We start from the raw sequence: 18559 nt of genomic DNA, 5'->3' as shown, positions 1-18559 counted from the left end.
ACAAACTGAATACATGTCTGGTATGTTTACGTGAGATATTAACAGTTAATCAGATACGCTACGCTAATGTAACATATGCGGCTTGTCCACAAACACAAGAGACACAAGAGTTCTTTTCACTGATGTTTACTGTGGTCTTACTTCTTCATCACAGTTCACACCGTAGAACTAGCAAACACATCAAATATAACATAAACTCTGGCTCATATCACATATACACACAAAACTGCACATGAACGCATGGAAAATAAACATACCACTTTGGCCTGCGAGTAAACGAACCAGTGAACTGAAAACTTTAAAACCTTAATTGTTTCTTAAATAGGACTTCTCATTAGTGTAAAAGGCTGAACCAGAAAGCAGGAAGTAGTTTTCATGACCTTAAACTAGACTTATGATAAACTAAACATTTACAATATTGTTCCAAATGAAAAAATGATCACCTTTATGGTCTTATAAATGAAGAGGAAATAAATAATGGGAAAATTAAATATGAAATGCATAAAAGAAAACAAGTCAAGTAAATTTTCTTACAGGTATTACAAACACATCAGCACCATCTAGTGTTCAAACAAGTGAACTGTAACATGAATAATCAACCGTACATGTTTACATATGTGTAAACATATGTAAACATGTACATGAAACATGAATAGTGAACTGAATACATGTCTGGTATGTTAACGTAAGATATTAACAGTTAATCAGTTGACTAAAGCATAAAAAACAAGCTAACAAGTTTACTGTGGATCTCTCCAAATCACTAAATCCATTGAATTCTTCATCCTCGGTGTCGTTTCTGAACAGCTCCACCAGCTCCGGAAGTAGATGAAGTGCCGCTTCTGCATGGCTGACGCACTGGTACACAAGTCTAGAGTGCCTTCGCATTCTCATAGTTGTCACTGTGGCAATAACGAAGATGTGAAATTATATATTTTAATACTTTCATATGTAAGTCACATCTGAGTATAGTCATAGTTTGCACCTCCGGACAATCTATGAAAAAAGTGCCACTTATAGTCCAGAAAATACGGTAATCACAATATGAACACCTTTGTTTTTTAAAGAGGGGGCATTTTCTATCTGCTAACCACAGACTGTATAAAGAGGTGGACTAAGTGAGTGTGACATCACCCAGAGCGTTCGGCTCCAGCCAAATGAAACTCATTGAGACAAAAAGTTAGCAGAATTCTGACCTTGAGTATCATAGCGACCAAAGAGCCAATCTGGAGCGAGCAGGAGCGACCTCCGACCCGTCTGTTATTAATGTTCATATCTTGAAACACAGACTAAATAAAAACCCCAGATTCACGTAGAGTGGGTTAATAAGAACATTTTAAGAATAAATGACGAGGCTCACTGCAGCAGTTACAGAGAGAGAGGTGACCATTTTTCAGCGTAAAGTGAAATGGAGGGTTAGGGTTAGCGTTCATGGAGCCGGAAGTTCGCCCATGATCACTTCCTATTTGCAAGTTAGCTATGTCCATTTAGATATATAGTATATAACATATTTAGATCACCATGTTACTTTTATTGTTTTGAAAATGCTATATTTGTATTAACATCAGTTCTAAGTTTCACTTTAGTTTTTGACGCTCTGAGTCTCCTTTAGTTTTAATGACATACTGCAGAACATTCCAGGCAAAGCAATAATATCTTCACCGTGACAAGGCTGTGGTGTAACCCCCATCAGAACAGGTACACTGTGTCATTTTTGCTGGTTCATTTAATCTAATAAATTAAAATTGTCTGCACAAATTAGCAAAGTAACATATTGGGATATTTTCAACCTAGTCACAAATAGTCAATCAGAAATTAGATATGGTTAATTATGATTTTAAACATTGTGTTATGGTAGAGTATTACATCTAGTTGACTTACTTGAGATAATTAGGAAATACATGTAATACAAGAATTAAGAGACATAGCACAGCTGTCACTCTGAGGTTATCCAGTGGCCGAACAGTGTGTGCGCGAGTGGAATTTGAACAGCGGTATAGATAGAATGATGCTTCTTTCTTGCTCCTAATAATCTTGTTACTTGCACCTGTCTGCGGTATTGTCCCAGTATTCCGTGAGGACACTCGGAGAAATGGGAGTAATGGCAGCTCGGCAGGGGTGGAAAAAACAGACCCTTGATTTTCTGGAGCCAAAAAAAAAACATTGATTGCCCTTTGAAATAATTTATCTCAAGTTTTGTCAGAAATGTCAAGGAGTTTGTACATATTAGAGATGGTGATTGGTTCATTATCTTAGCCGTGTGATTCTGGTGCTTCTTGTTTCAGGTTGAGGGCATTAACGGCATGTACCTGGCCAACAAACTGGTGGATAATCAAGTCAAGACGTTTATAACCTACAACAAGGGCCAAACATGGGCTCTGCTGCCTGCCCCGGCTGCTGACATCGCGGGGAACAACCTGCACTGCATCCTGGTGAGTGGGACAGGGATCTGCTTAATGCTGGAAAACTAGTGCTGTGCTAATGTTTGGGTGAAGGGTGAACGGTTCTGCTAGCTATAATATAGTCATTAAAAGGCTCGTAAAAGGTCAAAGGTAAAATGATTTGTATTGAGTTATGTTTGTTGGTGTGGTTGGATCAGTGCATTAGCAGAGGCCTTTGCTTACTTTGTTGTGTAGACCCGTCTTTATTTAGTAGTTTAGCCTGAAAACTTCAAGCTAAAATATTTATACTTCATTCTGGACACCATTAATTCATTATTTCTAAAAATGCAAGCGAATATACCATTTTATGAAAAGCAATAGCTTGAATTCAGGATATAGTATTAATAAATAAAATCACCCAACTGCATGAGAATCAAAAACATGCACTTGGCTAATCCTTCAGCTAGGTACTCCTGACCAAGACCGCAGCTGAAAGATTTGACCTACTGTGCATGTTTTGTCATTAGTTTTGGATGCTCGATATCAAATGATCATGACATTTTACTACAGTTACTGCCTTTGCATGGTCGTGTCGTGTAAGGTTTGAAATTAAACATGATGCATTTGGTTAAATAAACATTGTTCTTCAGTCTATTTACAGTGTGTTCTCAATGTGGAATGTCTCATATTAATGCAAGCCTTACCCATAATACATTCCCATACAAAGTAACACCTAAAAATGAAATTAAATGAAAAGATGAATTCTGGGTAGACCACAGACATCGCCTTTTTTCTCCCTCACATTAGTAGTGAGTTAGCTTGAGCGTGCTGTTTTCTTATCTGCACTAACTGTCTGAGGAGATGCTTGGGTGGCCTTGTGTTATTATCGATGGGCGGCCCGCAGTGTCTTCAGTTTCTGGGGTCTGTCTTCCCATTAACCTCTGAGATTTCAATTTACTACCTATGGTCACGCCGCCTTAATCAACATAAGATTACATTATATGACCGCCGCTGCTATTAACAAGGCATTATATTTTCACCTCATCCAACCACTAGCTTCTTTATAATTTATGTTGTGCACTTAACAGACGTTACCCACTGCTGTGCACAAATGACCGCTCAGCTCCTCTCCTCTGCTTCTCTGACCTCGCCCCATGCCCAGCCATTCTGAAAAAAAAGCTTTATTGATGTTTTTCGCTGCGCTTTAGTCTGAGAGATGAGTCGAAATGATTTGAATCAATTTCGCCAGTTTTATCCGTGCATCTTGGCGAATTTTAATTACATGCCTTGTTTGCTTTAGAATGAAACAATTCGAATGCCCTTTGTGTCCTCCGAAGCTTTGAAGAACTACGAACGCTTTCTTTTTTCGCAACCGGTCCGCACTTCTGGCACAATGGGAGAGAATAGACAAAGTCAATTGTAATTACACGGGAGGAGATTGTCTTGATACATATTTTTCATCTTCTTGGCAGCCATTTTGTTCGCTGCACCTTCACCTGGAGATGTCCGAGAATCCGTACACGTCTGGACCAATCACGAGCAAGAAATCGGTGCCGGGGATCATAGTGGCTACAGGTATGGTTACGTAATGTGGAAGATGAATTATGCTAGTCAGATTGTAAATGACAGAGGTGGTTAGCATCACTGTACATAGCGTCGTTAAAGTCGTATCTGCTCTGTCAGGTAATGGAGAAGAGCAGTGAAAGTTAATCAGGCAGTGGCCCCCGATCTGTCACTGAAATTAGAAATGTACTTCCCACTTCAAAGCTGGGCCCCTGTATTTTGATTGGATTAGCGCTGCAAACTACTTAGAAAAGTTGGGGCTGCTTTATAAATCAAGCTGAGATATATTGTATATTGAAGTAATAAGTTGCTTTCAGGTTTGATTGTGTCTATAAATACGAAACAAAACAAAAAAAATCTGTACAACTGAAATTTTGACAAAGAAAAATACATAACAATTACCCCTGCCAGAGGTGTTTAGGCAGGGATCAATAATGAGTTCCATCCACTTTTACAGAATACTGCCAAACAAATACTATATGGGGATAAGTGATGGGACTGTTGGCTTTTTTATGGCATCTGAATCTTTTGGGTCCATTCATTTCACAGAGCCATTAAAAAGACTGGTTCTTTTACTGTTGATTTATATGACAGAGGCCAATGTGAGAACTCATTTTAACAACAAACTAATCACAGACAGAAACAACCAAGGCTTAAATGTGTTTAAACTGGTTCAAACTGAGAGTGGGAGAGTGTTAAGCCTTTGGAATTATGCATAATCTAAATAAAATGTTGGACTACAATAATAATCATTTTAAAACTGCTAATATTATGCCAAATATGTTTTTGTGCACAAAGCTCTCACTCGTGTTGCCTGCTCTGCTTCTGTGCTAATTCTGTGTCGGTTCAGTGTTAATCAGGGTAAAAAAGCATACAAATTAGAAAGAACAAAGATTCGGCTCTTTTAAAAAATGAGATCCGGATTCAACCACTTGAGTTAAGGAACCGTTCAAAAGAGCTGACTCATTCATGAACGCCACATCACTAATGGGGATATTGCTTCAAAATATCACAAATGTGTGCAAGCAAACTCACCAAAAGGTTAAAATTTAAATGGCCATTTTTCAATCTGCTTTAAAATGAAACAATTGAAATGACTTTTTGTGCCTGCTGCACCTGAGAAAAATGTGCTCTTTTTGCAAATGGCTAGCACTTCTGGCACAATGGGAGAGAATAGACAAAGTCAACTGTAATTATGCAGGGGTCATTTTTTGTTGACATAAAAACGTCCCTAGATAATTTGTTTTGATAAGTGAAGATTTGATGTGAACATAGGCCCAGTAATTACCAAAATCCATACAAATCAAAAAAAGAAAACAACATAAAACCCACTTAAACAGCACAATTAGGATTTAGAAGCACTTAGAAACGTACCATATACCATAGGCTGTTCAAAGCTTTCTTTGTTACTTGTTGTTCCTTGTACTGAGGTATAGTGCTTTTGTACACCTGAGTTTGCTACCAACTCTTGGGCCTGGCCACACAGGACCACAACACAATTACCAGGCCTTGGTGTATCCAAATAAGCTCCATTCACTCAGTGTGCTCAGCTGACCTGCACACACAGAAGGACATGCCCCTCATGATAGGCTCTGCCTGTTTCCATCATCATTGCCATGGCGACATGTATACGTCGAGTCCTAATACGGTTTTCTCATAACGTAAGACGTTGAAAAGCCCAAAACTCAATATTTGGACATTGTTGTACGTGTGTATCAGATTGTATGAGCTGTTCTGGATTCCAAGTTGTTTGACATTTTGTGTTTTGCGATGTATTATTTTATTTATTTTTTACTACTAAGAATTTTATATTTTTGAAGTGTTTTTTGTGTGATTCCAATCATGAAGACACAATTTTAAGTGTTCACAATTGAACAGTACCTAATATACCTAATGTTAGAGCAGTTCAATTTCTGTGCTGTACTGTGGGAACACTGCCAGCTCAGTCCTTGTCGTCTTGGCCTCCAACATCAGAGGTATAATACTCCCTAAGGCAGGGGACTTAAGTGTGCAACTACATTGTACAAAAACGTGAATAATTTGTGCAGCTCAGGGAGAATGCTAATGATCCAGTCCATCCACATAGTTTGCCTTTTTGTGCATAACATATTTAGAGTCACCATGAGACGTACCATTCATCCATAAGATGTAGCTTACAGTACAGTACAATGTTCCTCTTTTGGCCTTACTATCAAACACAAAACAATTTTTTTACCCTCAATGATAAAAGTCTGTTAACGTTTCTGTCGAGGCCCAGAGGGCTTTAGTTATTCAAATGTAACATATCAGTCAGTAGGCTGTGTACACAGTGTGTCTACAGTGCACACTTCTAAGAGCATGCTTCTAAGTGCACACGGCACAATGAGGCACCTCCTCCTAAGGCCACGTGGCTCAGTGCAGCACCTCATTCTATGGCATTGTCATAACCAGTGGGGTTGGGTGGACCAAAGACCTGCAGACTCGGGGCAGATTTACAGTGTTTATTTACAAAGTGGTGAAATTCAGTTCAAACACAATTATTAATCCAGCGGGGAACAGGAGCCAGAGTCCAGGGCAAGATCCAGGAGCGGAGCGCGCGGTATGGCGCCGGAGCGAGGTGCAGAGGACGATCCGGGAACGTGGGCCACAGAGGCAAAGACCAGTAGACCAGAGCCAGGGAAAGGAGCAGAGTGCAGGGTGAGGTCCAGGGACGTAGTGTGCAGGAGACAAGGTGAAACAGTACCATACCAGGTCGGGGAAGCCAGGCGGGAGCGGAGCCGGGAGTGCGGGAGCTGGAGCAGTGCAGGAGACAGGATCAGATGATGATACGCAGATGAACCGGCACTGAAATAGGATGTAGATAAGCAGACAATCTCACCCTGAGTGTCTGGTCCTGGCTCCACTTATGCTCCGCAGCAGGTGGAGATAATTGCGCTGATGCGCTCCAGGTGTACGTGGGAGGAGCCAGGAACACCGCCCAGCTCCAGGCTCAGACAGGTGAGGGAGGGGGAAGAGCACACAGGGAGACAAAACAGGAACAGAATACACGCATCATGACAGGCATGGGACAGGTCCTGGTGCATTTATGAAGTTATGTGGAGGGAAGCTGCGAGCCGCTGCTATCTGGCCATAGCAGAGTTTAGTTTGAAGTTTGCTCGTTTTTTGTGTGGAGAGGATGCGGTGCGTGCATTTCCACTTCAGTCATGGTGATATGAAGGCTGTTATTTTTGCTACTCCATGTGTCTATGACAACACATTGAAGTCCATAAATGTCCAATCAATTCATTCACTTCGCTGTGGATTTGCGATTAGCACGATTATATACAGTCCATGGGTACGATGGATAAAACGTTTGCCTCCCCCAACGCAAAAGTCAAACTCTGCTTATGGTTAGAACTCCAGCATCACGTCTCTTCTCTTCAACTTTCAGGCGATTACAATCTATTCTACAACAACTATTAGTTTAGGCTAGCATTTTTGTGTTGATAACCCATAAACTGCACCCCAGTTTTACCATTCATACAATTTCTTACGTGGATATGTTAACAATTCTGAATAAACCTGGCAATAAATCCTTCAATTATGTATATTCAAATAATATGTTTAAAATTTAAGTAAACTAACATTTTATTTGTGTTTTTCTCAGGGAATATTGGCACTGAGCTGTCCACCACCAATCTTGGCATGTTCATAACCGCGGACGCTGCAAATAGCTGGCGACAGGTGACACCTACCACAAACCTACAACTCACTTCCTCTTTTGTCCCTCCCCTGCCACTGTACATGAGAATTCAATTGAGATTAAACACCTAAACTCAAATACAGCTGCTAAACTGGGCAGTACCTGGAGGACTAAAGAAGAGAGTGAGAGAAAAAGAAGGATGTGGTCACGACAGATGAGGAACAGTGTGATTAGTCTAACAAGTATCCACACTTCAAACTCCTAATCAGAAACACCTGGCTGTAATCAGGGCAGTGCTGCGTGACGTCACCAACTACTGGAAATTGCAGAGGCCACTGAAGGCAGCACACACTTCAATTTATTGATTATTATTGACCAGAAAGTTTCACATTTACCTAGTTTACACTAAACTTGACAAAAATGACTAGGAACTGTAGATAATACTAGTAAAACAGCATATACACAGTTTAATAATGGTAAAGTGGATTTTGGTGTTAAGTTCCACTTTAACCTCTCTAACTTATTTTGCAGATATTTGACGAGGAGCATAACATTTGGTTCCTGGACAATGGTGGCGCACTGTTGGCAGTTCTACATGCCGCCCAACCCATCCGACACTTGTGGTGGGTGCTCCGCGACATCCTTTAACTCCGTAATTACAGCAGATGCTTACAGACTAGAGTGGGAAATCACCTGGGTGCAATTCCATTCCCGATGCATGATTACATTTAATGTTTTGGAGCGCTTGATAGGCTCAAGTTTGCAGGATTGTGTCGCCGGGTAAAAAAAAAAAAAAAAATGTAGGGAGCTCGGTTACAGCTTTGTGCCGTGATGGGTTGAAGTGCTTTTATGCAAATGAGGGTGGAAAATATGAGGCACGGGATGGACTCGTAAGTTGATCATATTGTGGGAGTCGTAATGCTATCTACGTTCCCCACGCAGTCGGGCAACTGTCAAAAGTGATTAAGTCGAGAGAAAGGTGATTTGAAACCGGCTCGCAAAAAAACAATCTATTCCGCACCTGAGTTATCCAGCCATATTCCACTGTTTGTCATGTATACGCAATTCACACTCAATCGCTCCAAGTATGACCTTTCCGTATTTTATGTTGCATTGTCCAGGATTACATGCGTGGAGATGTTGATGGACAAATGTTTTCTTATATATTCCGTGCAGGATCAGTCTGGATGAAGGAAAGAAATGGGATCGGCATACTTTCTCTTTAGCACCTTTGTACGTGGATGGTGTCCTGATGGCACCCGAATCTGAAAATCACATTATCACGTAAGTAACAGACTCCCCGAGAAATCCGTGTGGAGTCAAACAATACCAGTCAGGGGAAATTATCTGTAGCGCAGGCATAAACAGGCAAATGCTCGCTGCTTTGTGATTGGCAGTTAAAGGTAGACTGGAGCTTATGTGCTTTTAGTCAAATTAAGTATATTTTTCAAAGAATGCACACAGCAAACAGACATACTCTTATCTAACAATTTTCAAGTCACTTCACAGGGTACATTTTCACAGATGCGAGGTGGGTGGGTGAAGTGCTTTGCCCAAGGACACGGCAGGATAAAGGAGAGGATAAATATGCTGATAACAATGCATTGGATTTATATAGCGTCTTTCAAGATTTCCAAAGATTATACATTGCATTATTTATTCATTCCAAGCTAAGCTAATATTAAACTAATTGCTGCACCTCTCATACAAGTATTTATTCTTCTATTCTATCTATACTTATCAATATTATTTATGTATTCTGTTTCCTCATTGATTTCATTTTATATTGTACTTTTGAGCTACATTATTCAAGTAATCTGCCCTGTGGGTCACGTACGTTTGGCCAAATTTAACGTTGAGAGCTGGTTGGTTTAGAGGCAAAGTTAGCTGGCGATGATTGGCAAACAGCGGTAGACAGGTGACAGGAAGTGAGAAGACATATGACAGGAAGGAAGGATAGTGTCTTCCTGGTTGAAAAGCTACAACTCTCTTTTGACATAATATTAAAGTTTCACTTCTTTGCATTTGCGTTCCTCAGGTTCTTCGGACACTTCAGCTACAGGTCGGAGTGGCAGCTGATCAAGATCGACTACAAGGGCATCTTCAGCAGGAGATGTATGGACGGGGATTATCAAACATGGCACCTGCACTACAAGGTAAGAGCAGTATTGAGCAGTATGGATTGACATGCGCGCTGGTGTTGACTATGAATGCTCTATCCCCATATTATACATAAACAGTGCTAGTGCAGTCCATCGAGTGCTAGTCCATCTTAAAGGCAAGTGCATGAGGTCCTTCTGAATGATCAAAAATGCTTGGTTTTCAGCTTTACCTTAGTAACTGAAACTTTATGGTAAATGGTCACATATTTATACAGCACTTTTCCACCTTCAAGGGACTCAAACCGCTTTACATTAAGGAACCACTCACCCATTTAAACTGGAGCTGTGGCTAAGTGGCTAAGCAGCACTCGCTCTTTACAGCAAGATGCCCCTGGTTAGATTCCCACACACAGTGCAGGTCCATTACGTGGGGAGTATCCATGTTCTGTCCGGGTCTGTATTGGTTTTCCCCATTAAAGTGGCTCTAGCTGTTACTTTTGGAAAAAAAAAGTTTTGCCCTAGCGCAGCAGTTCAGCAGTTCTGAGGGTCAAAATGAGAGTACTGTCTGTTGCCTGCTGTCTGCTTCTGATTATTAAAGTGTTTTATCATTTGGGAACCAAGAAGGTCACTGTTAGCATGCTAGTTGTTGTCAGCATTACAGTGACGCAAAACTGACCTCTGAAAGTTGTGACAAATATTTAGAAACTTATTGTGGTGCATATGTAGTATGCTAAGTACGCATTATGCATTAATGTGAGGAATATTTTTGGATCATTGCAAACTGTTTAAAATGAACTGGTTCTGGATCTAGTTCTAGTTCATATTTATAAGACTGTAAAAGTCAGATACACTGACTGTAAAAGTCAGATACACTGCGTTTATCTCAATTTCTACATCAACCCAAAACATCCGCAGTAAGATAGTGGGGTTATCCTGATCAAGATCTAGGTCAATTTAGTATTTAAATTGCCTTCAGTTTGAATCTACTGATAGAACTGGTTTTGAATACACTAATTTCATACACTATGTAACTTTTCTAGTGGAGGGTCCACCACACGTCTTTTGTTATTGTTTTGTCTGAATGTTCCAAAGAACATATGTGTCTTCATGGTGACCAGCAGCTGGCACCATTGAGTTAAGTAACAGGTCACATCTGTGGAGAGCCGATCTTGCTCACTATAGAGCACAAGTTTTTCAATATTTTTAACCAATGAAGTGTCTGCAGTTGAATAAATGAGATATATACACTGCCTGGCCAAAAAAAAGTCACCACCAAAAAAAACAGTCACACACAATCTAATTTTCTGTTGGACCGCCTTTAGCTTTAATTACGGCACACATTCGCTGTGGCATTGTTTCGATTTCGCTTTTGCAATGTCACAAGATTTATTTCCATCCAGTGTTACATACATTTTTCACCAAGATGTTGCATTGATGATGTTAGAGTCTGACCGCTGCACAAAGTCTTCTCCAGCACATCCCAAAGATTCTCAATGGGGTTAAGGTCTGGACTCTGTGGCTCCTGAACTACTCTTTCACAATTTGAGCCAGATGAATCCTGGCATTGTCATCTTGGAATATATATCCAAGATATCCGTGCCACCAGGGAAGAAAAAAATCTATTGATGGAATAACCTGGTTATTCAGTATATTCAGGTGTCAGCTGACCTCAGCAACCCCAAACTATCTGCTGAGTTAAATCCAGGTGGAGACTTTTTTTTTGGCCAGGCAGTGTATTAGTCAAATTCTGTGGAACATTCTAGGCAAAGCAAAATGTTACAAAGTGCAGTTGTACATTACCAGTGCCAGTGTGTTACAGTTTAAAGTATAAAATGTGGCTTGTGTTTGTGTCTGTGACAGGGGGAGCTCTGCGTGATGGGGGAGAAGCAGATCTATATGAAGCGACGACCGGGGAACCGCTGCATGCTGGCCCAGGACTACTCCCGGATCTATTCATCTGAGCCCTGTGTCTGCAACTCCTATGACTTTGAATGGTAATGCCGCCTTTACGGGACTCATGCCGGGAGAGAAGCACACTGGGCTTTTGTTCTGTGTTTACCAAGACATTTCTCTCAGTTGAAGAAATATTACATCAGGTTTGAAAAAAAAAATGTAGGTATGATGTACGAGACTTAAAACTGGGTTATTTAAATTTTCCTATTCAAAGAACACCAGAAATTAAGTATATTTTATATCAAACTATCTGCTGATATGTTATGAAAATACAAAAACTAAACAGTAGTAGTAGTAGTAGTTTATCCTAAATGCTAACCTTGAATACTGTTTGAAGCAGTTAAAGACAGGCCACTAGAGCCCCCTCTGCCCCCACCAACTGTGAGTATTCAGAAAGTACAGACTCTGCGTCATACAGGGTCACAGAGCCATTTTTCAACAACAACACTAGTATCATAGTAACCAAAGAGTCAGTCCGGAGCAAGGCTGTTGAAGGCAACGCCCCTTCCCGCCCCCACAGCTGGTTTAGCAGAGAGTGGGTGCTTAGCAAAGATGTCAATCAAACCTGTTGCTAATTCTAGTGGAAGTGACCTCAGGGGGAAAGAAGGTGCCTGATTTGTCCATTATTAATGTTCATAAATTGATTTACAGACACAGTAGCAAAATAAAAATACCAGGATCACGTAGTGTGGATTAATACAAACATTTTTAGACTAAAAAGCATCAATGCTCACTTCCTAATTGGAACATGGTGGTTAGCAGGTTAGCTATGTCCATGTATATATACAGTCTATGGTTATAGCTGCACATGGTAAAGGTCTGGATAGGTGTAATATTTTGGTCCATTTTGCAATTTTTGACCATCTCTTACAGGGTTTCATCTGTATTAAATATTATTGTCCTATAGAATGTTGTGATGTCATCTGCGACCCAGTCAATAGACTGTGAGCTATGACTTAATGTGCCTATGTAAACTTTATTCATTGATCATATCTTTAACAATGTGCGTTTAGGTGATTTAACAGACGAGAGTGTGAAATCATCTCCTGTCAGCTTAATAACTATGTCAAATTGCAGTGTAACGGGCTAAGCCCTGGATCATTCTGATGGATCTGAGTTTGGAACTTTCCATCACTCCACTATAATCTGCATAATGTGGGGACAAGTGGCTTTTTAGAATTCAATTAATAATGAATGGCCAAATTAATTTTAAATATCTTTTATCCATCTGTGCGAAATTCTGTTTGATCCTGCATGTCTGACAATCATGTCTCTCTTAAATTATGCCACCACGCTCCAACTGTGAAGTATTTGCCCTCATACATAAGAGACCCGGAATCTGGCACTTTATAATTTTATGAAGCAACATTTTTTCCACTTTTTGTTCTTTTTTTGGCAGCGATTATGGTTGGGAACGCCAGACGGACGGAAAGTGCTCCCCTGCCTTTTGGTTTAATCCAAATGGTGCTGCTAAGAGCTGTAGCAACAGTCAGAGTTTTCTTAACAGCACAGGGTAAGTGGCCTCCAATGCTCAATCCATCACAAAAGGGTACTATTCCATTCCAAGACATTTGTCTTTCGCTCCTAAACACAATATTTGCCTGTTGTTGCAAAGAAAACTGAGAGGAAATATGTGCAATTTTGGCTGTGTTTAAACCCAGAATGGTGCCCTTGAAACTGGTGCATAAGATGAACAAAGCAAAATTATTTTTAATGAATTATTAACAGTGCAAGTTTATCCCAGACTTACTACCTCACTCATACATCATATTCATACAACAGCAAGTGTCTTGCCCACAGACACAATGACAATATACACTGAAATTGAACCATCAATCTTCAGAATTATAGGCAAATGCTAAGACCAGTTGCTGATCTATTGGACTGGATGATAATGCTAAATAAAATTCACAATATCTTTGGTCATATAGATCTGATTTGTTGTTTTTTTCTTATAAAATACATTTAAATTATGTTCATTTAAATTTGATATAAAATGGCTTCCAAAAGACAACATTTCATAACTACATTTCAAATTAGCTTTTTTATTTTCTTCAAAATATCATGCTTTTCCTCATTGACCATTTGAATGTCTGGATTTGATAAAAAGAGTATGATAAAAAGTTGATTAATGAACCTGCCCTGGTATAGTTACAGAAATGTAGAAATAAATGTAGAAATACAAAAATTGCATTGCCATTAATCACCATATATGACTGAAATGTCCTTCCAGGTACCGTAAGGTTCTATCAAACAACTGTAAGGAAGTGGGACGGAACACCTTCTCCCCCAAGAGGCAGACCTGTCGCCCCAGAGCACCCCAGGGCCTTCGCCTGTCCACCAGCACTGGAGAGCTCAGCGCCAACGTGGGAACCAATGTCACCTTTATGGTCCAGCTGGAGGATGTGAGTCAACCTATAGCCCATTCATTATAACCTGTCGCTAGGGGTGGCTGATATAGTGGGAAAATTCATGTCACAATTTTCTCCTGCAAAAATTGTTAAAGGTGTTGTACCTTATGTACACTGTATAAAAATGTGCACAGAACTATTGTAGTTCATTTTAAACTGTTTAAATTCCTCTAGTGTCCTAAGTATGAGTTTGTAAGCATGTTTCTCAACCTTCAGAGGCCAGATGTGACTTTTGCTGTCACAGTGTAATTACAGACCATTACAATGTATCTGTATTGGGGAAAGAAAAGATGTACTTATTAAGATAAAAGAAAAATAGAGACAGCCCCTTTTAATTTAAAATGACTTAAATGCTTGTACCTGATTTTTCCCATGTATTTGAGCAAAACTTGTCAGCCCCAGTACAGACACATTGTATAAACGGCTCTTGAGATCAAAATAAGTCAGTTGCATGCTGTCTGCTTCCAATTAGAAAGCATTTTATTGTCAGATAATTAGGAAGTGTGTGTTTGTATGCTAGTTGTTCATGGAAAAACTCTTGTGTCTGAGAGTTGTGAAAAGTGCTAATAAACTCATTGCGGTGAATAAGGATGCTTAAGGGAAGTGAGGAATGACTTTGGACCATAACTAGTTTTGTTTTAAGACTGGATTTGGGCCTGTCCTTAGGCCTGTCACAATAAACACTATATCGACTTATCGTTCAATATGTGTTAGATGGAACAATACTTCTTGGAGGGTCAGTATTTATCATGGTACTTTTTCTTTGTACTAGTGGGAAATAGGTGGCTCGGGCATCTGCTCAGGATGCCTCCTGGACGCCTCCCTAGGGAAGTGTTCTGGGCATGTCCCACCGGGAGGAGGCCCCGGGGAAGACCCAGGACATGCTGGAGGGACTATGTCTCTCGGCTGGCCTGGGAACGCCTTGGGGTCCCACCGAAGGAGCTGGAGGAGGTGTCTGGGGTGAGGGAAGTCTGGGAGTCCGTGCTTAGACTGCTGCACCTGTGATCCGGCCCCGGATAAGAGAAAGAAAATGGATGGATGGGATGGAGTGGGCAATATTTGGTTATTTTTCTGTACCAGGAGATTTGGGCTGTAGAAGGTTGAGTTCTGAACTTGTATGACTCATTATAGACACAAAATAACTTAAGTGTTACATTCAGCTATTTATTTTTTGCAGCTCATATTTTTTAACAATTATGAATATTTAGAACACTTTTTTGGGGATAATTTTGCTATACGGTTTGGTTTCAATATTATTGTTTATTGTCTATATTGACTTCAGCCATATATCACTACTAGTTCGTTCTAGCCTTGTTCGGGTTTAATTGAGGCTTTAGGCCTTTAGATCGTGTGTTTGTAAGTGTGAACACACCGTAGAATTCTGTACATTTATCTTGATTTGAGAAGTTTTGATGTTTGAACTTTGAATTTCTGACAGTTCTACACCAACTAGCTAAATAAATCTGAATTAATCAAGAATACATCTATATTAATATTCTAAATTCAAGTCATTTTAACAGAAAAGCACTGCATCACAATATAACCATCTGTCCAAATTGACAGAACATCACATCAGTTCTCAATCAAAGTCCTATCATCCATTCTTACCAGTCGTAGTTGCCTTTGTTAGCCTCAGATTTATTTTGGTTGATAGGCCCAGATAAAGTCTTAGCTCAGCCTGCACTTCACTTGTTCAAATCTCAATAGAATCCCTGTCTCCTCTCACTGATACCCAGCTCCAAAGCACTACTGACATGTCATAAGGGGAGGTGGAGGTGTGAGCACTTTGGCTATCCGGGGATTCATTCAGTCCTAAGCCCTCATGACAGCTGGGGCCTCTGCCTATCTCTGTGTGTACCTCCAGGGAGACGCTCAGAGGACTACCATGCAGCTCGACTTCGGGGACGGCATCCGAATCACCTACTCCAACCTGAGCAGGACCAACGATGGCATCAGGCACATCTACAGAACCACAGGGATTTACAGAGTCTCCGCCCACGCCCAGAACAGCCAGGGATCCGACAGCAGCGCACTGTTCCTGCATGTCACTAGTATGTGAGAATGGAGGGAGGGAGAGAGAGGGGGAGAGAAGGGGGGAGGGAGAGAGGGAGAGAGAAGGGGAGACAATGAAGACAAGGGAGAAGGGGGGGAGAGAGAGAGAGAAGGTGAGAAGGGGGTGAGAGAGAGAAAAGAAGAGAGGAGGGGAGAGGAGGAGAAGGGGGGGATAGAGAGGGGGAGAAAGAGGGAGAAGGGTGGAGAGAGGGTGGGAGAGGTAGGGAGAGGGAGAAGAGGGAGAAGGGGGAGAGAGGGTGGGAGAGGTAGGGACAGGGAGAGGGGGGAAGAAGGGGGTAGAGAGGGGGAAGGGGGGATAGAAGGGGAGATGGCGAGGGAGAAGGAGAACGGGGGAGAGAGCGATGAGGGAGATTGAGAAGGGGGAAGAGCGAGGGAAGGGGTAGAGAAAAGGAGAAGAGGGGAGAGAGAGGGAGAAGAAGAAGAGAGGAGGAGACAGAGAGAGAAGGAGGGATAGAGAAGGGGAGAAGGGGGAGAGAGAGGGAGAGATGGGGAGGGAGAAGTTTGGAGAGAGGGTGGTAGAAGGGGGAGAGAGAGATGAGGGGGGGAAGGGGGGATAGAAGGGGAGAGGGAGAAGGGGGGAGAGAACGATGAGGGAGATTGAGAAGGGGGAAGAGAGAGGGAAGGGGGGTAGAGAAGGGGAGAAGGGGGGAGAGGAGGACAGAGAGGAAGAAGGGGGGAGAGATGTGAGGGAGGTTGACAATGGGAAGAAGGGGGACAGGTGAAGGGTGGAGGAGGGCGATTGAGGAGGGCGAGAGAGGGAGAAGGGGATAAAGAGGAGTGAGAGAGAAGTGGGGGGGAAGAGAGAGGGAGGAATGAAGCAGGAGAAGGGGGGAGAGCGAGTGAAGAGAGAGGGGAGGTGCATTTGGGATACTATAGCTCACAGGAGAGGACGTAGTGGGGTGTGTGTTGATGGGTAGCTGGCCTAGGCTGTGTCGGTCATGCTTGTACTGTCCATGATGGGGTTTAAACATGAAAGTACTGCTCAGACTGTACTTCTATAGGCTTACACTCGCTGTACATGTGTGCATACTGATAAAGAGGGTACAGCATTTTAGACTGGACTTTTAGAAGCAAGGATAATGCTCTATAGAAACAGAGGGGTAGAGAAGCCAAACGTTTACTCGAGTAAGAATAACATTAATGCCAAATAAATTATACTCGAGTAATTTCTTGGACCACTACTTTGCAATTCTACTTATGTATTTGGGAAAATGTAAAAGTATGCTGCTAGAAAAGTATTCAAGTAAATGACTACTGCCTATTTCTGTATATAAACCATTCATTCTGAAACTTAAAGGTGCACTATGTAACTTTTCTGGTGGAGGGTCTTCCACCTCGTCTCTATAGAGATTTTGTGTTATGGCTTTAAACTCACATGTATTCAGTTACATTCCTAAAAAAAATATTGAAAAACATGCATTGTAACTGTGAGTGGGGTCACCTCTCCACAGATCAGTAACTGCTTGTCTCCATGGAGATAAATGCAGTGCCATTCTGTGGAACATTCCAAGCAAAGCAAAATAACACTCTATGGAGAAAAGAAGGTGTAGAAACCTCCAATACACAAATGCATCAGCCAATGTATTTATTCCGATAATAAAAGTAAGTTGTATTTTATTACAGACAATGGATCCAAAATTCTGCACATTTCTGATTTGTGAACGCTCAATAAAAGTAGCCTGAGGAAACAAATGACCTTGTATAAAGACACACTTTTGGCTTGAGAATGGTTAAAAACAGTTGGATTGTAGCATTGTAGTCTAATCTGCATCATCTAAATTAATATAATCTAATTTATTCATACATTTTGCTCACACTGGGTCCTTCCATAATGATCCACTGTACAATTAACCTACTTAAAAACAAGTCCCCTGTTGTTTCGTCCATTTTAATGAGTTAGTGTTTACATTCAAATCCTCACAGAGGTGTAATTTTATACAATCAATGATCTGAACATTGTCACGATTCAAAAGTTTTGGCCCTGAATGCATCACTTTGATCAGCCGCGTTTACTGTTATAAACACTGGAACTATTACGAGGACTTTTTCACTCTAATCTCCATCTCATGTCTGGAGTGAAGTTATCTTTCAAAATTGTTCATATTGACCATAAAATCTATGGAAGGCTTTTTCAAATATTTATGTTAGACTGACTACAGTATTTCTCAATTGTAGGGCCAACATCGGTGCAGTAGATGGTTCTAAATTCTGTTGTGGTGATGTTGTAATTAATTAGGGATTTATTTGAGACACCACTAATATCCAGTATTTGTCTTTCTGCTGTGGCCGATACTAAGCTTTTAAAATGCGGAGCAAGTGCCACAAATGTATGTTAAGCTATAACGATATTCACTTTTGTAAAGAAATAATACCAAAATGCATTTATCCAGGGCAAACAGTAATTTGTTGCATGAC

At 40.9% G+C, this 18559-nt stretch overlaps 1 protein-coding gene across 1 annotated transcript in view; it reads left to right on the top strand.

Annotated features, from left to right (window-relative positions):
- The window catches only part of sorcs3b (sortilin related VPS10 domain containing receptor 3b), a 101242-nt gene that overhangs the window by 65526 nt on the left and 17157 nt on the right, over window positions 1-18559 (top strand). Inside the window, exons 10-19 of the mRNA XM_033980016.2 lie at window positions 2286-2432; window positions 3854-3956; window positions 7570-7646; window positions 8137-8228; window positions 8782-8889; window positions 9644-9761; window positions 11568-11701; window positions 13060-13173; window positions 13894-14065; window positions 15936-16122. Coding sequence (XP_033835907.2) covers window positions 2286-2432; window positions 3854-3956; window positions 7570-7646; window positions 8137-8228; window positions 8782-8889; window positions 9644-9761; window positions 11568-11701; window positions 13060-13173; window positions 13894-14065; window positions 15936-16122 — 1252 coding nt within the window. The remainder of the gene's footprint in view (window positions 1-2285; window positions 2433-3853; window positions 3957-7569; window positions 7647-8136; window positions 8229-8781; window positions 8890-9643; window positions 9762-11567; window positions 11702-13059; window positions 13174-13893; window positions 14066-15935; window positions 16123-18559) is intronic.

This window comes from Periophthalmus magnuspinnatus, chromosome 15, assembly GCF_009829125.3.
Source record: "Periophthalmus magnuspinnatus isolate fPerMag1 chromosome 15, fPerMag1.2.pri, whole genome shotgun sequence".
Taxonomy (NCBI): domain Eukaryota; kingdom Metazoa; phylum Chordata; class Actinopteri; order Gobiiformes; family Gobiidae; genus Periophthalmus; species Periophthalmus magnuspinnatus.
This window is presented reverse-complemented; position numbering and strand designations above follow the sequence as displayed.